This window comes from Mesoplodon densirostris, chromosome 9 (genome assembly GCF_025265405.1).
Source record: "Mesoplodon densirostris isolate mMesDen1 chromosome 9, mMesDen1 primary haplotype, whole genome shotgun sequence".
Lineage (NCBI taxonomy): Eukaryota > Metazoa > Chordata > Mammalia > Artiodactyla > Ziphiidae > Mesoplodon > Mesoplodon densirostris.
In genome coordinates this window covers 6,880,939-6,907,971 of record NC_082669.1, presented here as the reverse complement: position 1 = coordinate 6,907,971, position 27,033 = coordinate 6,880,939, and the positions used below count along the sequence as shown (strand labels likewise).

The 27,033-nt window shown below is 45.5% G+C and overlaps 1 protein-coding gene across 1 annotated transcript in view; it reads right to left on the bottom strand.

Moving 5' to 3' along the window:
* Window positions 1–27,033, bottom strand: part of COBL (cordon-bleu WH2 repeat protein) — a 245,674-nt gene that overhangs the window by 134,611 nt on the left and 84,030 nt on the right. Inside the window, exons 2-7 of the mRNA XM_060108816.1 lie at window positions 25,597–25,800; window positions 16,128–16,338; window positions 14,054–14,282; window positions 11,861–11,905; window positions 7,074–7,171; window positions 2,831–2,905 (exon numbers count right to left, since the gene is read on the bottom strand). Coding sequence (XP_059964799.1) covers window positions 2,831–2,905; window positions 7,074–7,171; window positions 11,861–11,905; window positions 14,054–14,282; window positions 16,128–16,338; window positions 25,597–25,800 — 862 coding nt within the window. The remainder of the gene's footprint in view (window positions 1–2,830; window positions 2,906–7,073; window positions 7,172–11,860; window positions 11,906–14,053; window positions 14,283–16,127; window positions 16,339–25,596; window positions 25,801–27,033) is intronic.

Sequence of the window (27,033 nt, the reverse complement as noted above, 5' to 3'; positions counted from 1 at the left end):
CCAAAGAGGCGTGAGGGGTCAAGCCCTTCAGGGTAGTTGAACAGATCCACTACTCAGACACAAAGTTTGCTGGCAGAGTGTGTGAGATATTAGAAGACAGTTTCCAACAATCTGTGGCCGAAATTGAGGCTAACAAAAGATAAGCCTTACAGACTAATTGAGTCCACGGACATTTTAAACCATTCTCAGCGGATTTAAGTCTGTTTTATAGCAAAGAAGCAGCATTGCTGATGTGGTTATGGTAAGGAAAGACTTGCTTAAGATTATACAGCTGAAGAAGAGACCGTCTCATCATGTAACTGTACTCAGGTTAATTTGGGTTCAGATGAGAATACTGGTCGCATGCGTTTCTATGGACGAGCTGCGGTCACCCCAGGCTCCAGCCCGGCCTGAGTTCCCACCACGAGTTAAATCCTTCTTATTGGAAACCAACAAGATTTGGTTGTCAGGAAAGTTGAGAGCTGATTTTCAAAGAGCATTAAAATATGGGAATCAAAAGGGAAAACAGCGTCAAGTCCAGGGCCTTAAACTCCTATGTTTTTAAAGTGATGGATGAGAAACTGAGAATCTATAGTTAGCTACCTTTAGATTCAGAACTGAGATCGATAATTGTCAGAAGGATACATATTAACACACTTACTCAAATTAAAAATATGATTTGACTTTTTTTTTAACCAAAAGTAAATGTGATTTGGCTTTTTGATTGGACAATAAGGGCCCATCTTGCTAATTAATGTATATGGCAGACATTCTCCATAAATTGAATGGGCTAAATCTATAAACCTAAGATCCTGACAAAAACAGACTTAAAGTTTGGGATGAGATTTTTAACATTCACTAAAAAACACTATTTGGGCAAAAGTGAGTGAAAACTGACAATGTGTCAATTTCCTGAGTGAAAACTGACAATATGTCATTTTCCTCAAAACTTACTGATGATATATTAGGTTTAGAAAGTGCCTGTGACATCCATCAGCACACACAGTCACAATTTTTTTTTTCAGTGGATGGATGTTAACTAAACTTAATTGTGGTAATCCTTTTGCAGTATATACATACATCAGATCATTATGGTGTATGCCTAAAACTAATACAATGTTGTATGTTGATTATATCTCAATTTTTAAAAATGGTCAGCTTTGCTATCCCTTAGCTCAGATAAACATGTTAGTAAAATCAGTAGCCGGGACACATGTAATTCTAACTTGAGACTTCTGAAGAATATAACATGAATGAAAAGAAGAGTATGATGTCAAATTGCTCATTTTGATTTACTTTAAGTACCTAGAAACAATTTATACAATTTCAGAAACCATATCACACTTAATGATAATACTTCTTTATATGTATATAATACTTCATGAATAAAAAAGCTTTTTCACAACATATATTATTTGATTTCTACTGTATTTGTTCCTTTGGGAGAGATGTCTTCAAACATTATTTTAAAAAAAGAGAAGGTGTCTCTGAGTAATGAGTGTAATTACTATCTGAGAAATCTTGATAACGTGTTTTTCTTATACCTCCCAGAAGTCAATAACTGTAGTGTGATTGAGTAACAACCCCCCTGGCAAGTCAAATGGCTTCCAAATCTTGGCTATTGACCAATTAAACGAGAACCTAGTCAGGTACAGATAAAAGATCAATCAAAATAATATTTGATAATAGATCACTATGTGATTGACCAGAAGGACTTCAAAGAATTGAAAGGCACTGTTATAGCAGTAACCTTTTTCATCCTCTTGTACTTATTTATGTAAAATATTTCCTCAGGGTTTAAACCAATAGAAACAGAAAGAGTCACACGATTAATGTTGAAGCTTTTCTGGTTTTATCCATAAATTATGTTCATTAATGGGTATATGGAGTAAATTTAAAAATTACCTTTCATCTTATTAAAAGATATCTTTTCAAGAAATATTTCCTTTTCACGCTTAACAATTATATATCAGCAGTTGTAATATATTTATATTGTTTTTATTTATTTGCAATTGTAATAAGAACTCAATCTAGAAGAGTATTATCCTACCTACAGTTTTATGATCACATGAAATTTAAAAATCTAATTTAGATAGACATTCTTGTTTTGTATCACATTCCATTTCATTCTTGTTTTGTATCACATTTCATTTCAACTATTTAAAACAGACTTTTAAAAACAAAATATATATTGAATAGAATATAATTTTACATGGGACCAGTATGGAAATGTGAAATCAAGAGAAAAGAAGAAGAATGCAAAATGTTTTATTGTTACAGAAGAGTTTGCCTATGTGATTTGTCTATGTATCTACGTGATTTTTAAAGTGATCGTATCAACTTTATTAGATACATTTAAAATGTCAATATTTATAAGATGCTATGAAATATTTTCTTTCAAGTATTTAAAATTATGAAGAAGCTTTTTGTATGCCAACCTTGAAATGAGAGGGCACAGAAAGTTTTTAAAAATTCTTTCAACGTATGGCTGCAGAATTTAGGAAACAGGCTGTGTGGCTCCAAAACCATCACCTGCTCCTGAGAATTCAGGGAAGTGGTTTCAGACGGTGTAACTCAGTTACTCTAATGAAGGGCCCTCCCGATCACGCCAGCTGGGGCTGGAGAACTGGAAACTAACACATTCAGAAAGTAACATATCCCTCATCTTCTGAATGTACCACAGGCAACTAAAAAAGAAGCCACATGACGCTTTGTGCAACTATCTAGTTTTTAAAAACCCACAAAACAAAAAAAAACTAAACTAATCTAAATTTCATTTCCCGGAAGGTGGTGCAAAGCTGCCAGAAGCCCCACGAGGTTAGCACGAAGCCCCTGCAGTGTTAGTACTCACGTTCGAGCCCCTTCCCAGTGTGGACTTGGAGGCATCCTCATCGCTGTCCACCCCCGGCTGCCTGAGTTGCTCTGCCTGGAACAGAAGCAGGACCCCCGTCATCTTCAGGTCAGAGCAGTATCACACAGAACAGTTGTCCTTAGCAATTATTAAAGCAAACCAGGCCAGCCTGGCCGTCCCTCAGGGCAGCAGCATCTGCATAAACAGCTGTAATCCACGGCCACGATTCTTCAGCTTAGGAACCTGAAAGCTGTTCTCAAATAGCCCCTAAGCAGTGCTCACAGATCTGACAACCACAATTTTGAAATTCATGACTCACGGAGTGTGAGTTTTCATTTTGTCTTTTTCCCCAGAGCATCTCTTTTGCTTAGAAGAGATGCAATATGAAAACAGCAGTGGGTCTGAGCTGATCAATTAGCTCCGAAAACCAATGAATTCAGTAGGTTTTGAGGATTTCTACGTTTTAAATTCAGTTCACCGCTGCATTGCTGATTGATTGGACACACATCAAAATAACTCACCAAACACCTCACTCCGTGTCCATAAAAGGTGAACAAGAGTGACATCTCACTTCATTGTTTAAAAGAAGGTTTCCCTTGGGCTTCCCTGGTGGCGCAGTGGTTCAGAGTCCGCCTGCCGATGCAGGGGACGTGGGTTCGTGCCCCAGTCCGGGAAGATCCCACATGCCGCGGAGCGGCTGGGCCCGTGAGCCATGGCCGCTGAGCCTGCGCGTCCGGAGCCTGTGCTCCGCAACGGGAGAGGCCACGGCAGTGAGAGGCCAGCGTAAAAAAAAAAAAAAAAAAGAAGGTTTCCCTTGATGGGGTGGTGACCTCCAGACAGAGGACCACCAGGTGCCCTGGAAAACACAGCTCTTTGAGGATCTTTGGGGATGTGACCCAAGAACCCAATTGTTACGCTAGATCTTAAGGTGATTCTAAGGTATTTTCAGAACTACTTGGTTAGGAGAATAAATAATGTCAAAATGAAACAAAGTTATCACATTGAAAGAACATTAAAATACCAAAGTTTTAAAACAAGGAAAGATATTTTCCCTCATTGACTTCAGCCAAATTGATATCTTTTTAAGCATATTCTCTATTGAGATTTTACACACACATATGCATGTTTTTATCCTCTAAGTAGATAATAAAGACTCACTTTAACTTAAACGTCTCCATTCTTAGTATTTTGCTCTCAGACATGTGTAGACTATCTGGCATCATAGGATTTTAGAAAACATTTAAAAAATGATTTACTCAGGACTTCCCTGGTGGCCTGCCAGGGAAGGAATCCACCTGCCAATGCAGGGGACATGGGTTCGAGCCCTGGTCTGGGATGATCCCACATGCCACGGAGCAACGAAGCCCACGAGCCACAACTACTGAGTCTGCGTGTCACAACTACTGAAGCCCGCGCACCTAGAGCCCGTGCTCCGCAACAAGAGAAGCCACCACAGTGAGAAGCCCGCGCACCACAACGAAGAGTAGCCCCCGCTCACCGCAACTGGAGAAAGCCTGCACGCGGCAACAAAGACCCAACGCAGCCAAAAACAAATAAATAAATTTATAAAATTTTTAAAAATAAAAAATAATTTACTCCAAACCCTCCTGCTGTTAATGAAGAAAACCTGAGACCCAGGCTTGCCAGGCAGTGTACAGTGTGGACGGTGAGAGCCACGGCTCTGGAAAGACAGGCGGGTCCGAATTCTGGCAACAGTAGCCCTGGGATTTGCTCAGAGTGTGCAGCCTGGGCTTCTTCACCTGTAAAATGGGGTTGACAATGCCTCTCTCACCGGGTTTATAGAAGATTAAAGGAGGGTGCATTTAGCACAGCATCTCAAACAATAAAAACAGAGAGAAACAAGGAAGGAAAAAGTTAATGCGCAAAACAACAAATAATGCAGTAAGGTTACAACTGTATAAGGGCAGTTGAGCACAAAATAAAATAAAATAAATGAGAGGGAAAGATGAGGTGTATGAGAAAGGAAAAACAGTTCTAGCCAGTCTAAGACCAAAGAAAGATGGGGTACGGCAGAGGGAGAGCCCCTGGGACCCACAGACCAGGCTTCCTCGCCATCTGTGGCATTTTCACAGGTGTTTCAGTCTCTCATGGAGAATGCTGCCAAACCATCACATGCATTCGGCTCTTATTCTGCTTAAAAGAAAGGCATTTCTAGATTTTCTACTGACTTCGCTGGCAGTTTCATGTCTCAAAAGCAGGAAGATACAAGAAGAAGGACTCCTGAGATCTTGGTGTGAGGAAAGGGTAGATTTTCTGTGAATTAGAACTGTGAGAACCAAAGAGGCCCGCGGTGCCTGCAGTCCCAGCAAACTGACCTCAGATGTCAGGAACCATATTACCCAGCCATAAAAAAGAAGGAAATCATGCCATTTGCAGCAACATGGATGGACCTAGAGATTGTCATACTAAGTGAAGTAAGTCAGACAAAGACAAATATCATATGATATCGCTTATATGTGGCAGCTAAAGTATGATACAAACCAACCTATCTATGAAACAGAAACAGACTCACAGACATAGAGAACAGACTTGTGGTTGCCAAGGGGTGGGGGAGGGATGCAGTGGGAGTTTGGGATTAGCAGATGCAAACTATATTAAGTAGGATGGATAAATAACAAGGTCCTACTATACAGCACAGGGAACTATATTCAATATCCTGTGATAAACCATAATGGAAAAGAATATGAAACAGAATATATGTATATATAACTGAGTCACTTTGCTGTACAGCAGAAATTAATACAACACTGTAAATCAACTGTACTTCAATAAAATATTTTTAAAAAGATGACAGGAACCAGAAACCCAACATTAATAGAGTGAAGGGAAATTCAAATGTGAAACTGAATCTGTAATTTCAAGGGGGACAGGATGGTGGGGTGAGGGCACAGAAGATCTTAAGTAGAGACACACACGGAGCAGAGATTTTCAAAGGACACATGGAAGCAGGGGGAAACACACACAATCAGTAATAAGACAGAGAATCAAGAATCCACAGTCAAAGCATCAGGCAGTCAAGAGCAATGCACTGGAGTTTGGCAGAAACTCCTGAGGACAGGGACCCCTCACTAGTTCAGGTGGTGACTTCCCTCTGAGCTGCCAGCTTCCACCCAGCCTGCTCACTGACCTCTCGCCTCCGAACCGCAAGCTGACCCAGGATCTAACCCCAGGACCCTGAGCAGGTTTATTTCTTTGGGCCCCAGTGTCCTCATCAGGAACATGGGGTGGATGGTAATTCTGACCCCATGGGCTCCGGAAGGTCAGGACACGTGCAGGCTGGTGCACAGATGCAAGGGCCATGTGATGGGTAGAGAGGGCTCTGGACCAACATGCGTCCACCCTACCCACGCCTCTTCTACCGCTCCGTGGATGGCGGATGCTTCCAAACCCAGCTGGTGGATTAAAGACTAACGTTCCCCACAATGGTTCTGTCTTTTTTAGTGCCATCTACTAGTTAAGAGAAAATACTTGACCCAGCAAAATAAACCTTTTTAAACCAACACAATAGGGACCACAAGCATTTTCCTTTCTTGGTAGTTAGAAGGCATGGATAGCTTGAGAATTTCAAAGATGATTTTAAATGTGTTCATTTTTATTCTCGGTACTATGACTTTATAACACTGTACCCAAATTACGGTTTGAGGATTTATTAACTAAGACCAACCAGATCAATAAAATTAACTTATTCAGCATGTTCGCAAATCATATGGGGAGAAGCAGGGAACATCTAAAATTTACTGGCAAATGGACCCACTCAACAACTGATGTCCTTCTCCACAAAGCGGCCCCTGGGCAGCTCCTTGAGGCTGCACCAGGTTGTACAAGTTCTGAAGATTTGGTTCATTTGTCGGGATATTGAGTATTTATATAAACTTAACCGTACCATGCATTCACTTATCCATCCATCCAGAGGTTGTTTACTGAGCTTCAACCTCCTTCCAGGACTGTGCAGGTACCAGCAGAGAGGGTGCATGGCTTCGTGTTCTGCTGGTGAATTAAACATCAACACCCAAGACCACTGTTTTAGGAACCAAGTGTGGGATATGAGAGGCATTTTTGCATACTGACACGACACGCACCCTACTCCCTGAAGGAGTGAGGACTCCTACGTGTATTTAGACAAATTCCAAGAGAGGCCGAGGACAAACGTCTCAAGAAACTATCTGTACAGAATGCAGAATCATATGTCAATTTGATTGATATTTGATACTGAATCAATTACCTTACTATCGCTTCTTTTATTAACTTTGAAAAATCCCAGAATTTTTTTCTTCTCTTTATCTGTCTCACCGTTGCCAAGTGATGATTTTCTAAAGGTTTCTGGGGGAAAAAAAAAAGTACTAAGTTATTTTTCAGCATATGAAACATTAGATTAAGCACTTTAAAAATATCAACAAATGATTTTTTTACTCTAGTCTTAAACTTTAGCTCTTACAAGAGATCAAAACCATCAACTATTTCTCTCAAAGCATTCTGAGCCTCCCATAGCCTCCAGCTGGGTTTATGAAATCTCTAAAGGTTCTTATAATCTTTAGTATTGTAAAAACAAAGCAAAACAAAACAAAAAACCCCCGAATAAATCCAGAAGTTCTAGGGCAGTATTGTGCAACAAAAAATAAAGGGACTATATACCTAATTTTGCATTTTCCAACAGCTGCACCAAAAAGAACCAGGTGAAATTAATTTTAATAATGTTTTATTTAACCCAATAGATCTAAAATATTAGTATTCCATCCCATAATCCATATAAAATTATTAATGAGGTGTTTTACATTCGTTTTGCTACTAAGCCTTCAAAATGCAGCGTGCACATCACGGCACATCTCAGCTTGCACTGGCCACATGCCTCGTGCCTGACGGCCATGCCTGGTTTGTGACCATCAGACCGGACAGCACAGCTCTCAGGACTGCGACATCTGTGCTACACATCTGCTTTAAGAATTATGAGGGTGGCGGTAAAAATGCAAACTAAATAAACTACATCAACAGCTTCCCGGCTTGAGGAGCCCACTCATTTCCAGAACGTGGAGTAACAGCGATGGTTTACCCAGGGGACATCTGAAATAACCACGTCAGCTGCTCCATGACCCATGTCCCCAGATTTTTCTTCCTCTACCTCAAACAGGATGTTTTCCTTTTTCATTGCATTCTCTAGGGGACCTGTTTTTTCTTCTATTGTTTTTTTTTTTTAATTCCTGGGGGTTTTTTTTCAGTGGGATTTTCGAGCTAGAATGGATGCTCTGGAGTTCCAGATGGGGCACCAAAGCCCAGGCCAGTCAGGCTGGTGACGACACAGCCAAGGGCCACGGTCTCCAGGGCAAGGCAGAACTGACGGCAGCAGCATCCCTGGGACCTTGGGCCACAACAGATGCTCATATGGGAGACTCTGGGGATGGGGCCCAGCACTCCCCGCTCAACAAGCAGCCCCCCACCCTGGGATGCTTAAGCTGTGGGGACCACACTTGACAGCCAACAGAGTAGAGCTTAAGGACGCCGTCGTGTGGGCGTCCTGGGCCTCAGTTTCCCCATCTGCAGATTGAGGATGACTCAGATGACCAAGCCTGGCACTCTCAGTGCCACCATAACCATTGTGACCATTATCCATTGATCGATGACACTCCGAGGGCCACTCCAGGCCTTTGTCATCCACTCATCCCCTTCTTCTCTTCCAAGGCACACAGATACGGCCAGAGGAAAAGATGTTTAGGTGCTACTGAGGGACTGAAAAATTAATTTCCCCACACCGCTGCCGACTGCTGGACCACCAAACCACTGGTGGAAAACTGTGGACTGGATTTTACAAACTCTGCCACCAAGATACCAACCCAAACCAGGTAAGTATCGGTGAGCTGCTAACCAAGAATTTCATATTCCGACTCGAGAAGGCAGACGTGGAGGTCGGAGCCTTTGTGACATGCATTAACATAATACCGTCCTCCCAATGAAGCAAAAACCAAGCCCCCGAATCCCTGCATTCTGTTAGTGGCAAAGGCTCCGGTTTTAGTCCCAGGAACCAGGCCTCTCAGCTTCATGCAGGCGGCTCCAGCTGGGCCAGTCAGCGGTCCCCACATCACATGACATCCAAACCAGCGAGGGGACCGGCTTCAGTGGTGAGGCATGCATCCCCCCGGAAACACACGAGAACGTAGGGTTCACAGTTAATTGCGCCAAAACCCTCTGTTAGGCCCAGAGCCTGTAGCAAAATATCCTGTACTGCAGAGTAAAGCTATATGTGGACAACAGTATGCACCAACATGTATGTTTGTACCTCTGATGTTTCTAGAATTGACTGCTATGTGACACAGATGTAGAAAGTGCAGGATGTGAGAGTGCCTGAGAGATGAGGGAGAGAGAACACATCACGGGCACACAGGCTGTTGTGCCAGCCACACAACGGTGAGACTGGATCAGAAATTCAGCCTCTCATTTCTCTTCCTGGACAGGGGGAGTGGCTGGTCACCAGCCCCAGGACTGAGGCTCGGGCTCGGGGCGCAGAGCTGCCCCAAGGGGACCGAGAGGCCACAGCCCACAGCTGCCCGGCTCTGAGCTGGGCCCCAACCAGACGGTCTAATCTCAAAGGTGAAGCTCGGAGATTCTGGACTGATGGGGCCTCCTGTGAGGTTTGCGACTGGCAGGCACTGCGGAAGGATGGGCTGCAGGGCGGAGCAAGAGCACTTGGTTTTCCTGACAGTGTTCCCAGCAGCCAAGACCCCCAACGTGCCCCGCCTGGTTCGCAGCCAGGCCTGGAGAAAACACGCCAGTTAAGACCTAGACGCCGTGGCTCTAAGTGGATGGCAATTTGAGTGTGGAGTTTATTTTGTTTCAATTTACTCTCGTTTACTAAGACTTAGATATGAATAAAAACGCAGGGGAGGTTGTGTCTCATCTGTCTGGAAGTTTCAAAGTGATTTGGAAGGTGATACGGATGAGCTGAGGGGTGTGGACGGATGCAGGATGCTGCAGGGGCCCTGGAGGACTGGCTCACTGAAAACATCCACTTTTCCGGATGCAGAAATGGAGCAAGCCGTCGGGGGCCAGATCAGGGTCACCAAGCTTGTAAGTGCAAGAGGGGAAACTGGGTCTGCATCGCAGGGAAATGTGCACATTTATAAGTGACCACCCCCATCATGGGGGTCGTAAAAGAACAGTCAAAATAGCTCTGATTCACCTTCCCCGCTGCCCTCAGCCTTACAATATCCCCAGATCAGATCACTCAGAACTGATCAAGCCTTCGTATATATGAGTTTTCTGCTCAAACCAACTGTCTATTCGTGGTGCTTCTTTTTTTAATTGAAGTATAGCTGATTTAAAACGTTGTGTTAGTTTCAGATAGCTAGCTAGATTGATAGATACAGATATATAGATAGAGTGAGATATCCTTTTTCGGGTTCTTTTCCATTATAGGTTATTACAAGATTTTGAGTATAGCTCCCTGTGCTATACAGCAGGTCATCTATTTTATATATAGTAGTATGTGTATCTGTTAGTCCCAAACTCCTAATTTATCCCCTTTGGTAACCTTGAGTTTGTTTTCTATGTCTGTGAGTCTGTTTCTGTTTTGTAAATAAGTTCATCTGTATCATTTTTTTGTTTTTAGATTCCACATATAAGTGACATATCACATGGTATTTGTCTTTGACTTACTTCACTTAGTATGATCATCTCTAGGTCCATCCATGTTGCTACAAATGGCATTATTTCATTCCTTTTCATGGCTGAGTAATATTCCTTTGTATATATGTACCTCATCTTTACCCATTCGTCTGTCAACGGACACTTAGGTTGCTTCTATGTATTGGCTGTTGCAAATAGTGCTGCTGTGAACATAGGGGTGCATGTATCTTCTCAAATGAGAGTTTTCTCCAGATTTATGCCTAGGAGTGGGATTGCTGGATCTTATGGTAATTCTATTTATAGCTTTTTAAGGGACCCCCCCATACTGTTCTCCATAGTGGCTGTATCAATTTATATTCCCACCAACAGTGCAAGAGCATTCCCTTTTCTCCACATCCTCTCCAGCATTTGTTGTTACTTGCAGACTTTTTAATGATGACCATTCTGACTGGTGTCAGGTGATACCTCATCATAGTCCTGATTGGCATTTCTCTACTAATTAGTGATACTGAGCATCTTTTCATGTGCCTTGTTGGCCATCTGTATGTCTTCTTTGGAGAAGTGTCTATGGTGCTTCTTAAAAGAGAGTCCCTCTCTTTGTAGCATCCATCTGCCCTGTATGACGGAGGAATATGAAGGGAGACCACTGTCAGACATGACACCTGGAATGTGGCTCCAGAACAAAGCCCAGGTTTTCTGCGTTATTTTTCTTTCTAGAAACAAAGTCTAATGTTAAACACTTTACCAAACATGGACAGAAATGTCTATAAAATCCAAACACTCATTGGGATTTTAATGACCCTCTTGGAGTGTGTGTGTGTTATGTGTGTGTGTGTAGTCCAAAAGATTTATATAAGTCCCAATACATATGTGTGTGCATACACGCCTATGTACATATGTGCATGCGTATGTATGTATTATGCATTATACATAATACACACATATATATATATAATTTATAAGAAATGAATGCAAAATTTGGACCAGTCATTTACCTACTTGTCTATGACAGAAAAGGTCAGATTTCACAATCCACACTGCCCCAGGTTCTGCAGCAGGCAGGATGGACCCTGAGGGCAGGTAGGCACAGGTGAGAAGGGCACGGGGCCTCTCCTGCATGGACCACTTCTGCTCTGCCCTGAAGTTCTGTGTTCATAAAGGGCCGTTTTCTACAAACAGCTCCCTCACTGCTCCCATCAGAACCACACAATGAACCCTCGCCCAAGGGACGTTCTTCTCTTAGTCAACCAGGGAGTGGAGAAACCAAGCCACAACCTCAGTTCAGCCTGGCCAGATGCCCCCAGAGCTGCCGTCCTGCATCCCCTCGGGTCGCCCCGTGCATCATCCTAGCCCAGAGCCATGCAAGTGCAGCTGGCGGGGCAGCGCTCACTGTACCTCGGCAGCTCAGGGAAGGCTCCGACTGTGTTTTGGTCAGAAGAACTGGAAAAGGCAGGCAACAGAGAGTGAAGACAGGCTTCCTGACCCACGGCAGCACCTGACGAGGCCTTGGCCCCTTTGTCAGCCTGGGCTGTGGCTGCTGTGCCCCGCAGGAGAAGGCCAAGTGCAAAGCAGGCCTGCGTCCCTGGCCCGGATCCCCTAGAATCCCGCAGCTGTCTGGCTGCTAAGCTCCATCCTGGAAGCAGGTGGCAGCAAAGGCGGCTGCCACCAGGAATTCCAGAACAGGGCGGGCCTCTGCCTACAACACATCTCCTGCCCCTGGCCTTTAGCCTTCCCCAAGCAGCTGCCAGCTGGGAGGGGGCGCAACCCCAGAGGGGCAAAGAAGAGAGCTTCTCACGGACAGAAATGGTCTCTTCTCTACTCAAATGTCTGACTGTCAGTAGGATGGGATGGAGGCATTTGGCAAGGACGATAATCAAATAGTTCACAGCCCACGTGGCACATTATGGTCCAGACGGAAAGGGTGTTGGCCACAGGCAGGGCACATCCTCGCCATGACGGGTGATGCTCCTTTATTTGTCTGGGGAGGCTGCCGGGGTCCCAGGGCGAGGGTCCCCAGGAGGGTGCCCGAGGCAGTGCAGAGGAGGACTCAGGGGCTGGGGGACAGCTATTTCTCCGCGTGCAACAGCGTGTCCTGCCCTGCGCGGGGATCAGAAGAGGGAGCTCCAGACTTCGGGCAGTTTCTGCTCTCTCCGCCTCACCCGTGTGCCCAGAAGACCACACACGGGCTTGCGGAGCCCACTCCTTAATGCAGAGCCTGGTTTCATACGCTTTTCCCAGGTATTAGATTCTACAGCTACCTTTCAGGATTTTCCGAGGGATTAGCACATAACAGAAATACTTGTTTGCAGAAGGCCTTTCCTTTCACAGGCTTAAATGTGGGGCAGTTTTTCCTGTCCTGTCTTTCCCTCTCTTTTTCTGTCTTGCCAAATGAAAGCTCTGTTTCCAAAGATTCCCTGAAACCAAATTTAAATAGGGCTGATATAACAAGACAGACACACCGGCAACATCCAGGCCCGTGCAGCAGGTGCTGAGAATCATCTTCTCTGTGTTTTAAAAACATACTGGATAAAACACAAGATGCATTACTCTCAAATGCCAGTACACTTTTTTTTGAAGGAATAAATAGTCTATGTTCTTATACACGATTGAGCTAAAACCCTTTCTTGGATGTCAAATGAGACCCAGGGTCCAGAACCTTCAGGAGGAGATCTGGGGGAAGGGGAGGTTCCACTATGAACTTTACAGTTTGGTAATAAGAAAATATAGATTTTTTTCATTGGGAAAAATTTTTTAAAACTGTAGAAAAACACGAACACTTGAATACGTGTGTATTTTAAAAGCCCAACTTCGTCAATATTTGTTAAATGGATATCAAGTGAGCTCATTAAAATAGACACTCTTGTGAAGTCCATTTTAATAATTCTAAAGTCAAGGAATATAAATATATATATATATATATATATATATATATATATATATATATATATATATATATATATATTTTTTTTTTTTTTTTTTTGGTCTCACGGTTGCTCAAATACAGTCAGCCCCTGTGTCAATCAGGGAAATCTGCTTACACAACAGTCTTTGTACCAACGTTGGCCTCAAGGTGTCACTCAAGCCAGAGCCTGTTACTAACTGGCATCTCAGGCTGGTACCACCTTCACGGGAGGAGAAGGATGGAGAGGAAGCCTCATGTGTTGTCTCAGGGGCTGAACTGCATTTGGGCAGGTTTAGGGAAGAGCTAACTGCATTTTGCCACTGGTTTCGATTAGGAGCAACGTTTGAGACTTGGGAGTATTTAATGGCAACTGAGAAGGAAATCCAGGAGAATACGGTTCACACGTGGCTTCTGAGAAGTTCTTTTAGAGCAGAAACTCCAGTATTCTCACCTTTCCCCTTTTTACGTGTCTCATGGAAGCTCACAGCAGACAGCGGGTAACGAGCATGCTCACGACTGGGGGGGAAGAGGTATAACTACAATCCACGTATTGTATTTCCCGCCCACTCCCGTTCTGCTTTGGACAAAATTGGAGAGACCTGCAAACGCCCGTCCCCATCGCTCTGTGCTACGACGCATGCGCGGAGAGCCCGCGGCGCCGCGTCCGAGACCCCGGGTGGCCTCACCTCTCTTGTTGTCCCAGGCGTAGAGCTCCTTTATCCCCAGCTCGTTCAGGGACTTGGAGAGCTCCAGCTCCTCGCCGGCCACATTGTCCCTGAGGAGCACCACGTGCTCCGGGCTGACGTCGCACTTGGCGCAGATGACGGGGAGGATGCTCTGCAGGGGAACCTCGGGGCTCACGCGCACCACCGCCTTCTGCGTGCGCAGGTAGTTCACCACCAGGCGCACCGTCTTCTGGAAAACACGGCAGGCAGAATTCCGTGAGCGCACCTTCCCACAGCTGTGTTTATAATAGAATGGAGCGGGGCACGATTTTGTGTGGACCGGGTCTTTCTTTCAAAATTCAGCGGGTCGTGGGGGAAAGGGCACACTGAATAGGAATAGCAAATGCCTGGAAGAATAAATTTACCTTCCAATCTCTTTTGCTAGTGAACAAACTGCTACCAACGTGGGGAAATGGACAGCAGTGGGGGGTCTCAATTTGGAATCTAATATACACACTGTCTTTCAGGGATTCTAAGCAGACCTGAACACAAGGCACTAATACATTTTTTAAAGGGAAGTGGTTTGGAACTCTTGTGAGCAATCCAATTTAAAGGAAAAAAAAAAAAAAACCCTCAGAAAACAAGACATCAAATTTTTGTTTAAGAAGCCAAAATACCCACATAAATATGTTAATATCTAGTATATATTTATAGGAATATCGACATATATACACTACACACATATGTATTTTAAGCTAGAAAAATATAACATACACTAGACATACAAATATAATAGGCATATAATAATAGACATCATAATCAGAAAAAAAAAACAATCAATTTGACTAAAGCTGATTATACATGTCTACAGATAAAGTAACCCATCAAAAATGTAATAGGTTGAAGTTTCATGCAGTCAACTTGTGTTTGGTCTTTACTGATCACCCACATTGCTCTAAGGTCCTGGGGAGCGGACACAGTAAATGTGTATTGAATAAAAAAAACGGACTGAGATTTATCTCACCCCTTTCCAGTCTGAGTGCCAGGGTTTGATGAATTTTAGGAGGAAAAATGGAACCATGGATCTTTTCCATGCTTCTTAAACTGGAGTCATATATAAACTTGGGCTCACCTGCCCCTGGGATTTGCAGCTGGGGTTCAAGACGGCAAGAAAAGCCACAGAATATGAAAAGGGTTTATTTCCTTAAACAGTGATTTTAATTGAAGAATTAGGAAAAACTCAAAGTATAGACAGCACCAATTAAAAGTTATTAACCACCCAAACCTAGAGGACATGACCCGTTGGCCAAATTACCATGTTTAAAAATAGGGAAATTTAGTAGGTATTACAATAATCTAAAAGAATGAAATAGCATTGCTTTCAACTGGAGAGGAAAGATCCACAACAAAGCCTTATTACAAAGTACAATAAGCAGCTGGAGTTACCTTTAATCAATACTCAAAAGCCTGGAATCTATGCATAGAATATTATCCAAATTGCAACGAGTCTTTCTGACATTAGTATTTCAAAAGGGACCCCCTTTCTGTTTCCTCTCTCTAGGAAGATGTTCACATCGTCTACAGATTCCAACCTCTGCCGTGGACAGGAAGGCCTCCAGAACTCAGCTAGAACCGTTAGGACTAGTCCAAGAGGGTAGACATTGGCTACCTGTGATTATTTCAATGCAAATTAAGAAATGAAAAGTTGTTTTTCGATCACACTAGCTGCATTTCACATGCTCAGCAGCTACATGTAATCAGTGGCTGTCACCTTGCCGAGGGCAGAATTATAGACCATTTCCATCTCTGCAGAAAGTTCTGGTGGATAGTTCTGCTCTAGACTGGTTCCTCTTCTTTGGTATCTAAAGGAGCAATGCTACACAACAAACATTATTCAATGCGTGAACTTCGGTCTCCTAAAGGAAACTCAGTTTAGGGTCTAACTTAGCCCACCACGCAAGTGGAAACCTCAACCGCAGCGTGTGTTACTTATACAGCAGAGGCTCCGCCGGCCCCTCCTCAGCACCTCCAGCACCCTGGGTCACAGGGAACTGTATATGGCCTTATATGACAAAGGGTCCCTCGTGCTACTGACCTCAGGCACCTTAGCGGGGCCAGCCTTAACCTTCGCTTCAGGAACTTTTTCTTTCAGAAATACGGTATGCGCATTCAGGGTCCCAACCAAAGTATTTGGCTTAAAATTCAAAGGCTGTTGAGTTTCTGAAGACCGGATCTCCAAGGCATGGTTGGACGGATTCAGGTGGTTCTGAAGGCAAAGTTCAACCAGTAGGTCCATCATCGCGTGGCTGAAAGAGAGAAACAAATCACGGTCATGGGGAATGTTTGCACTCTCCCTTCTGCTAGCTGAGTGGGTTAAGACAAATGAACCAGTGGGTGAATAAGCAAATTGGCCCTCCGAACGAAGAAAGAAAACAGCTTCTCGTTAAATCCTCAAGCATGACTGCACAGTGATATCTTAACACTTTCAATACTAATAAACAACACTACTGAAAGCACCATCAAAATCAGAATAGCTGGGAAAATAGTTACATTTCTAGTTAAACCCATGGATATGTTGACCTGAATCCTATAAGGTCAGCACAAATGATATTAACATATGGGCATAAGGCCTTAAATTTCCAGTTATTCACAAATATAGTGTGTCTTAAACACTGAAATTTTAAGTTGAAGAAGACAATAGCTTTCTTTTTAGCTAAAAAGTATGCTTTTTAAAGACAAAAAATGAAGAAAATTACCTTATTTGAATTTTTATAATTTCTAAATTTAAAAATCTTTAATAATTTTTATAATGTCTCTCATCACAGATCATTATTTACTAAGGGAGCCAAATAACAATTCAGATTGTCCCAAAGAATGAAACAACCTCATTTCCATCATTTATATTCACCTGGCAGAATGTTTGTATATTTCAAGCTGACCTCTCTTTTCCTACACATTTCCTGAGCAGTGGAGCATAAACACCTCACAAAAGCGTAGGTCCTTTCCTGTGATCTATTTCTTAACCAGGGACTGGCACGGCAATAATTTCAGGTCATAGTGATGCTTTCCAGGTGTCTGGCGCTCGGGGGTGTGTAGACCTGGGACTCATGGTGCACCTGTAAAGGCACAGGTGCCAGCTTCTGCCCACCATTCGGTCATCACTCACCTTGAGGGCTGTGAGCTGCGGGGGCCCTGACACTGAACTGTGAAACCACAGGCAAAGCTGCAAAGTACCCTCTTTCCCATTCACTTGTTAAAAATATCAATAATATTCTAGTGGATACAGAACACTTTCCAGCCATCTCCATGACAATACTTCCTCCCACGTGATATCCAGGAAGTAATTAGGTAACAGCCTATGTCTTAACCAGGGGACCCTGGAATCACCTGGGACGTTTAGGAGGCTCATCACCCCCCTGGCTCCCGGGGACTCTGAAAGGGCACGTGGTGGGGACAGGGCAGTGCTAACCCTCACATGGGCCATGCTGGTGGGCGTGCTGGCTAATGACGCTGTCAGCTCTGATTCCCTCGGCTCCGGGAGAAAAATCATCTTTCTCTCAACGACAAGCATAATGCATCAGAACAGGCAGCAACATCACCGAAGACTCCAAGACACGAAACTCCATGGAAAAGCCTCAGCACAGAAAACAGACTTCTAACGATGCTCAAATAACGACCTATTACTTGTTACCACGTACTGTGTTTCCTCCATGGCCCAGAGCCACTCTGTGCAGGTCACACTGTTCCCACTTACCCTCACCAAGCCTGGGGGGTGGGGACCGCTATCCCCCAGTTCCCATGAGGGGGTGGAACTGCGGTGGGGACCCTGGTCTCCTACGATGTTGACTGTCACTTCCCCTCTCTTATCTCCACCCACAGCCTACTGCCACCAAGTAAACCAAAAAGGATGAATTCTCCAACAAAGATTTGAATTAATCTTAGAATGTAAACCACGAAGAGCGCCAAAGCTACTGATGTAACCTTCTGTTCTTCTAATTCAATCACTGGTAACATGTTTGCAACATCAAATTTGACCTTCTGCAAGGGAGCAGGCCAGCTCTGGGGCTGGAGGGGTTTTCCTGCATCACAGAGAATAAAGTCTCCTTGCCATTAACAGAAGCTGCGACTTATTCTCGCGTGGACTAGCCGAGGAGTGAGGTCATATTTGGTTCCCGTCCGGATAAAGAATCGGGCGCCCAGACCTCTGCCCCGTGGATCGAGTGGATCTCCTCCACGACTGGCCGATCGGTACCCACCCTGCTGAACTCACCCTTCTGCTCTGCCCAGCGAAAGCTCTTTATGATGAAGCTGCAGTGACGTTTTTCAACACTTGAGGGTGGAAGTGTTTCTCAACAAAATGTTTGGTGCAGGTAGGGGAAGGGAAGGAATTCCCAAGCAGAAAATTCTATGATGCTGGAGGCCTATTTCCTCAAATTTACTATTTGGGGAAGCGGGAAGCACAAACAAAACAAAACCACTGTAAGACCATGATAATAAAACTCAACACCATACCCGTCCTGGTATGTGCTTAAATTGTTCAAAGGGCACAGAGGCCATTACCACTTCTGCCAGGGGGACAGCGTCTCTTCCCGGGGCTGGAACCCAAGCCAGGACAGAAGGTTTCTGCAGGAAAGCAAGGAGGTTTAGGACATGAGGAGAACTCAGGCTTTGAGAGCTGTCTGTTCTGCAGGCCTCTCTCTGTGGCTACAGAGAGTGACAGACACTATATCCTAATGAAGACTGACCTGGGCCGCATTTAAAAGCTGGATACACAGCACAAGGCCAAATGTGAGGACCTGGGTCCAGAAGCATGAGCTCATCTCGCGTTTCCTGCAGGGCCTCCCACTCGAGTGATTCCTCCCCAGGCCCATTTAAAGCATGATCTGGGGGGAAGTACTTTCCAGCACAAGCTTTTCTGGATGGTGTCCTCAGAAAATGGGGTGAGAGTTGGCCGGCTTTTCTGCCACTTTCATCGCACCGTGGAAGTGGCTATTGGCTGGCATTTTAAGTCACCGAACTCCAAAACAGCCAGCCAGTTCTGTCTTGGATGCTACTGGAAAAAGTCACCCAGAAGGAAGAGGAAACCACAGCACAGTGGCAGCATCCGATGGCAGTCACGGAGGAACCGAGCTGCTGTCTGGTCCGCAGGGGTTTGGATTCACCGGACCGCAGCCAGCAGAGGATGAGAACTTCTAGCCAGGCATCCCTATGTGCCCTCCACAGGGCCTCAGCAGGTCCCGGGGCCACTGGGCCACAGGAGAGGACTTTCCGGAGACTGAAGGAGTCCTGCACACTCTCATGGCCTCCTGAGCCGGACTCCCCTTTGTGGCTCCCACCTGCCCCCAGGAGGAGCAGCACCGCCTCTGATCCGCTGGCCCTTTGATGAGGGGTCAGGCATCTTTCCCCCCCGAAGCTGGTTTAATGAAGGGACTCCAGAGGCATCCTAGGACCACCCTCACCACTGCTCAGACCTGCCTCTCTGCCCCGGTTTCCTCCTCGGTGAGGGCAAAAGGATCGTCCATCCACCAGTGAGTCTTAAGTCACCCCTAAGTCACTGAGCACAGCGCCAGGCACATGGTGAGTGAGAAGTGTTTGCTGAATAAATGAGTGAATTGGATCCTGTCTTTGCTGTTTGCGGTTGTATGTGGTGAGACGTTTTCCCTGGCTCAGGGAGGAGCATCTCTGCCTGGATGTGGCTGGACTCCATCCGGCTCTCAGAAAGTAGCAAGATATACTCGTTTAAAGCTGTACCCTCAGGGGATTGCCCCATAAAGTTTCTGCAGTCTTACAAAGAAGAACACTAGGCAATCAGACACTCTCAGAGTGTCAAGAAAGACTCAGGTGAATTAAAGAAACTGACTACACCATCATTGCTAAAGACCCCAGCACGCCCTCTGGTCTCAGGGGTCCCCCGTATGAATGACGCTATGGACAAAATCACCTCCCCCCACCTTCACATTGATCCCCCAACTCCCAGGGTGACTGTATCTGGACATGGGGCCTCTAAGGACGCAATTAGGGTTAAATGAGGTCGTAAGGGTGGGCGCTAATCTGATCGGATTTGTGTCCTCAGAAGGGACACCGAGAGCTCGCTCTCCCTGCAACCCCACCAAGAGGAGGTCGTGTGAGCACAGAGCAGGACAGTGGCCGCCTGTGACCGTGAAATCATCTGCTGTCACCTTGACCTTGGGCTTCCAGCCTCCAGACTGTGGGGAGTAAATGTCTGTGTTCAGGCTGCCCCGTCTGTTGGAACACCTTGACCTGGAGAGAGGGATTTCAGAGGCTGGAGCTTGACAGTTTTCCTGGCTGCCTGGGATGTCGTGAGCGGTTATCTGGACAGGTGTGGATGGGCCATCCAAAAAGCGGTGCCTTCTGGTTAGGTTCTGACCACAGAAACTTGTGTTTTTCTTAACTCCAACCTCAGCATCTTTGACCTCTATCTTGGAGGTCATCTGACTTGAGAATCTAGAGCCTCCTGTGTCCAGGTCCTAGGGGAGCAGGTTTTTCTATGTGCTTCTCACTTGGCAGGTAAGTCAACCAGCCCCCTGGGGGACCTGGGACACGGCCCGGATATCTTTAAAGTTCCCTGTCAGTGCTTATTTTTAAAACGCACGTGAAATTTGCACGCTACCTTTAATGTAGAACTGTTGTTCGCCATGTGTAAGTTAAATGAACGTTCAGATGCACCAGCTTTCTTCTGACTTGCCTAGCGCTGGGGTGGAACCTTGCATCCCCAGTGGCACGTGCAGTCTTGTTAGCTTGTTGTGGCTTGTTAGCCGCAAGTGGAGCCGTAGGATACCTTCCAGGATACACGCTGGGACCCGGCGAGCCCTCGTGTCCAGGCCGCGCATCTCCCCTTCTCAATCCGGGTTCCAGCAGCACTACACTTCTGCCTTCTTGCACAAACTGGTCCTTTTGCAAATGCTATTTATTGCCTTCTATTTGCTGGGATGTCCTCCTCCCAGTGTCTCATGAAAGCTAAGTGTTCAATATGTATTTTGCTCAATGAATAAATGACCATTTTCATTTTTTTAGTCTCTCAGGATCCCACAAAAGGAGACTGCCTCTCGGGACAATGGCTTTAGCACCAAATCCAAAACCATAACAGCACCTTTTCACAGGATAAGCAAGGAGCTGATAATCTATGGCCTGCCCCTTAACCAGGCTATTTCCTCACAGGAAAGATTCTCATAAAGAAACTTACAAACTGGAGGCTGTTGATGACAAATAAGGGATTTTTAAGGCAGTGAGAATACTCTTCATGACACTATATGGTGGATACATGTCATCATACATCTGTCCAGACCCAGAGGACGTACAACACCGAGACTGAACCCTGAGGTAAGCCATGGGCTTTGGGTGATGATGACGTGTCAGTGTAGGTTCATCAATTAGAACAGAGGTACCACTCTGGCGGGGGATGTGGATAACGGGGCAGGTTGGGTGTATATAGGGGCAGGGGGTATATGGGAAATATTGCTGCTTTCCTCTCAATTTTGCGGTGAACTTAAAACTGCCCTGAAGAATAAAGTCTTTTAAAAAACAGTATCCTTTAAGTGAAACTGTAAACCAAGTTAAACCAAGCCTATTATCTGGAGAAAGGTCCTCTTCTGGCGGCATCCCCGGCATCAAAACTGCCCTTTCCAGCTTCACCCCCGTCACACACTGGTGCTGGAGAAGAACCAGCTGCCTTCAGGCCCTGGAGCCACGAGCTCACAGGGAGCAGGGTTCAGGCCACAGGGCCTTGCTGAAGCTGCAAGCCGACCACACACCTGCTTCCTCTGTGGGGAGCGTGGCCAGCACCTTGACGGGCAGGTGACGGAGGACAGTCCAGGTTGGGCTCGCTCACCCCTCCCCTCCCCTTTATCTCAGAACAGGTGAACTCTCTCCAGAAGGGATTCGGAGGACGATACCTGTGCCATGGGAGTCTGTGCTGTTTTACAAGGCCGGGAACCTGCAAATCCATGCACGGCTGTCAACTTGGCTATCATAAATGGGGTCTGACAGCCCACAGAGGCAGAATTGCAGGACTGAACAGTGAGAGAGACTTCCTCTATCCTGTGAAGGAAATGCTTGCCTTCTCCTGTCCTGGGCCCCTTGGGCTTGCATGCCAACTGGACATGAGTTAATTTACCACATCAGAATGACACGGACCCAAGTCTCGATTGCTTGATGCCATTTATGAAGCTCCCTTTTGGCAAAGGGCATTTTCTCTTCAGAGACCTTCTCTTTACTTGTCCCCCAGTTAGAGTGATGGGACCAGCGGTCTCCTTGCAGTGGCCCTGAGCCGTGCTGGTAGCACCCTTCCTAAAAGGGCACCAGAGCATCTTCCTTAAGAAAGTTCTAGAACACCCGTTCCCATGTCTCATCTAAGAACATACTGAGACTTTTACTTATGTTTCTGAATCCAAAGGAAACTTTAAAAAAAGAGAGACAGAAAAATCACTGTCACATGCAGAATGGAATCATCAGACTCCAAGTACTGATGTGTTTTCCTTGTGAGAATCTTTCATGTTTGGAAAGGTAGTTAAGGTGCTGACTGTAAATTATAAACGACTTGCTTATCCTGCGAAAAGGTGGACATGTTCTCTGATAAAATGGAAGAGAGAAACCACACTGATAAAGGATTAGTAGATCTGGTTTCAGCAAGGGTCAGGAATGTGACTTTGGCCCACTCTTGTATAATTAAAGAGTAGGACACATAAAACCAATTCCCAAAGCAAGAAGCTGCAGCGTCAGCAGGTTACAGGCCGCTAAGAAAGCCCACAGGCTGCTGCAGGAAACCCCTGGGGAAGGGATGAGTATTTACTACTTAGAAAAGAGAAGAGTATTTTCATACTTAATCTCTACAGCTGAACCTATTCTCACAGCCGCATTGCAAAATGGCACAGTGATCATTTCTACTTTGAAAGAAAAAGAAAACTAAAGATAAAATGGGAAGAATGTGTTCAGTTTGAAAACATTTTTCAAAATAATATTTTTCATTTACAAGTGGGCATTCTATCTCTCCTCATGCACTTGTAAGATCGTACCTGTGTATTATTTAAGACATGACCCATGAGTCCATTTTCTTAAAAGATGCATAACTAGACAAAGAAGTCATGGTTTCACAGGTGTATACTTAGCCACAAACTCAAGTTGTACACATGAAATATGGACAGTTTTTGTACATTAGTCACACTTCACTAAAGTGTTTTTTTATAAATGTAACTAGAAATTGGGCCAAAAATATAAGAATGGTGGGCCAACTGTAATACAGCCACTAATAAAATTACACTCGTCTATTAAAGTAGTTTGTAAACCTATGATAATATGGCCTGCTTCTCAAGTTAAAGTTAAGTGGGAAAAGCGTATTTAGAACAAAGATCCCTCTGTAAAACAAGAAACACAGACACTTTAGAAACCTGAATATCTCTTGTGTGAACCCTGCCCACAGGAGCTACTGCCTTCTGTGGGTGCTAGGCCACAGGGATCAAGGTAAGTCCTAACTTTGGGCTTCAGTGCCTTCTGCTGGTGGGGTGGTGGCCACGAGGAGGAGCCCCACAGAGAAGCACACCTTGGTGCACCCTGCTGGTAACACTCTGGAAAGCTGCTTGGCACCCCCTTTGAGAGTTGAAGATGTTGTATCCTAGGTACATATCAATGCCTGGAGAAACAGTCCTTAACTTTTTGCACACATAGCCCATAAAATAATTTTAAAAACCTATGTACCCCTTTGCCAATAAATTTTCACCTGGAATTTTCCTTATAAAATTTAATAGTTGTGGACTTCCCTGGTGGCGCAGTAGTTGAGAGGTCCGCCTGCCGATGCAGGGGACGCGGGTTCGTGCCCCGGTCCGGGAGGATCCCACGTGCCGCGGAGCGGCTGGGCCCATGAGCCATGGCCACTGAGCCTGCATGTCCGGAGCCTGTGCTCCGCAACGGGAGAGGCCACAGCAGTGAGAGGCCCGCGTACCGCAAAAAAAAAAAAAAAAAAAAAAAAAAAAAAATTTAATAGTTGCAAAGGATGTAACATCAGGTAGAATCAGAATACTAAGATTTTAACATAAAACTGTTGTATCACTATTTTCAATGTACCCACAAGAATAAAAACACCCAGAGTGATGTGATTTCCACCATTATCCATTTTTAAAATACTCGAGCAAACGGTTTTTTAAGATTTAAATATTTCACATCATTTCTTACCTTCCTTGGCTTCCTAGAAATACGACTCCCGTTCACCGCTGCCGCAGAATTAAACAAAACTGTTTTTATGCTTGAATGTTTTTATAAGGGATCACTCTATCATATTCTGCACAATAAAATGTCTAAACATGTAAACGGAATTGTTTCCTGTGATTTTGTTAAAATTTTTTATTATGGATTGAGTTAATAACAGTAAGGCAGAATTGCTCAAACTGTATAATTACGATCTTTTTTTTTTTTTTTTTTTTTTTTTGCGGTACGCGGGCCTCTCACTGCTGTGGCCTCTCCCCGTTGCGGAGCACAGGCTCCGGATGCGCAGGCTCAGCGGCCATGGCTCACGGGCCCAGCCGCTCCGCGGCATGTGGGATCTTCCCGGACCGGGGCACGAACCCGTGTCCCCTGCATCGGCAGGCGGACTCTCAACCACTGCGCCACCAGGGAAGCCCTACGATCTATTTTGATAAATATCAAACATCAAGTTAGAAACTCTATCGGTAATAACACCCTTCATACTCTTAGTGGAGGATTACCAATGCTTCCATCCTGCCTCTTACGGCTGGGAAGGGATGGGAAGGGGAACCAGCATGTGAGCTCGGCCACAGGTACCTTCGCAGGCAGATCAGCTCCAAATGAGGGTGCGGGTGGGAATCGAGGGTCTGGAAAGTGATTCCCGTCAGTGTCAACTCCACGGGTCGGATTTTATTCCTTAATCTATTTTTCTTTTCTTTTTTTTTTTTTTTTTTGCGGTACGCGGGCCTCTCACTGCTGTGGCCCCTCCCGTTGCAGAGCACAGGCTCCGGACGCGCAGGCTCAGCGGCCATGGCTCACGGGCCCAGCCGCTCCGCGGCATGTGGGATCCTCCCGGACCGGGGCACGAACCCGCGTCCCCTGCATCGGCAGGCGGACTCTCAACCACTGCGCCACCGGGGAAGCCCTATTCCTTAATCTAAACCTGCATTGTTTCCATCTGGAAGATTGATAACTGACAGTACTCATACTTTTGAGAGTCAGTCCATAAGTGGACCTGAGGATGGTCACTCGCGGGGCTGCCCCCCGGCTGTGGAACTTCAGGGCCAAGGATGCCGGCCCCACCTGTGCCGGTGGTCACCTACCTGGAGGTGCTTATGGGCCTGAGAGCCCCCTTCCTTCTAAGACCTCCTCTAACAGGAGGGAGCTGCAGTCCTAAGAATGAGGGTACGCGTGGTGGCCCAGCAGGCATGCAGCCGGGCCGCCTGAGACACCGCGGGTTGTCACTGGGCCCAGATTTACACCCCGAGGCCCTGGTCCAGCCCGACGCGGGAGGATGCGCCCACTCCTCGGGTCTCGGTGGATTTGCAAACTGGCCGGCAGAGCCCTCCTCGCCGCGCCCAGGCCCTTACCTCCCGTTGACCACACACTTCTTCTCCAGCCCGCTAGGCAGCACCACGGTCATGGCCACCACCCTGCCGTCCAGCGTCTCCTTCCTGCTGAGCAGGTTCTGCGGGGGGCTGGGGGACGCATCGCGGGGAGGTCTCTGGCCTCTGTGCACGTTGGGGGTGGTGGGCCTCCCGGGAGGAGGGGGAGCACGAGCCTTCATCTTCCTCCTTGAAAGGCGAGAACAGGAAGGACTGAATGAAGTGGCAGCTTCCAACCCAAAGTTAGCAAATCACTTGTCAATGGCCAGCAGCTCCTGAGGACCTTTCCTCCTAATTGTCCAGCCTTATAAGTGCTTAAGGCCTTCCGAGTTGCACAAACTTTAAAAATTCAATATATTACAACAAGGACCTACTGTATAGCACTGGGAACTATATTCAGTATCTTGTAATAACCTAAAGTGGAAAAGAATCTGAAGAAGAATATATATATATTTATATATGTATATATATACACATATACGTGTATGTGTGTGTATAACTGAATCACTTTGCTGTACACCTGAAACATCGTAAATCAACTCTATTTCAATTTAAAAAAATCAATATATTAGCACTCTTCAACATAGAGAAAATGGACAACTAAGAAAAGTAGAGGATGCATCATTTTTTTAAATTGAAGTGGAGTTGATTTACAATGTTGTGTTAATTTCTGCTGTACAGCAAAGTGACTCAGTGATATGTATACATACATTCCTTTTTTATATTCTTTCCATGATGGTTTATCACAGGATATTGAATAGCGTTCCCTGTGCTCTACAGTAGGACCTTGTTGTTGAGCCGTTCTATATATAAATGCTTACATTTGCTCACCCCAAACTCCCACTCCATCCCTCCCCCACCCCCTCCCCCTCGGCAACCGCCCGTCTATGGTCTATGGAGGACGCATTTTTGAAAGTAAGTGTTCCTGGAAAGAAACAGCCTAAAATGTGTCCCCCTCCTGGGAGTGGGCTGGGGCAGCAGAATGTGCTTGGACCAGTCCTTTCTGAACCATGGACTGGGTTACAAGTCCCAGCTAACTAAGGGGTCTGCATTGCTCTGGCTGAAACCGCTGGATCCACAACCAGCTGCGGATCTGGAGTCCATGGGTCCACGGTATTGAGGATGTGATAGGACTACATCAGGAGGTACTAAATTAGCCAGAAAATCCACCAGACCAACACCCGCAGACACGGGCGCCGTGGGCAGAGGTGGCAGTTTAGTGGCAGGGGCTACGAGTGACGGCATTTTAACACGCCACCTGCGCCCCCTCTGTTTTCACCTTATTTCTGACCGTGCTTTGAATTCTCAATTCACCTTGTAGGCTTCTAAACACCTGTCGATAAATCACCCACTCTGACAAACATTTTTAGAAATTCTTGTCTCCTCCCACATTACTCAGGGGAGGCAACTGACCTTACTTTG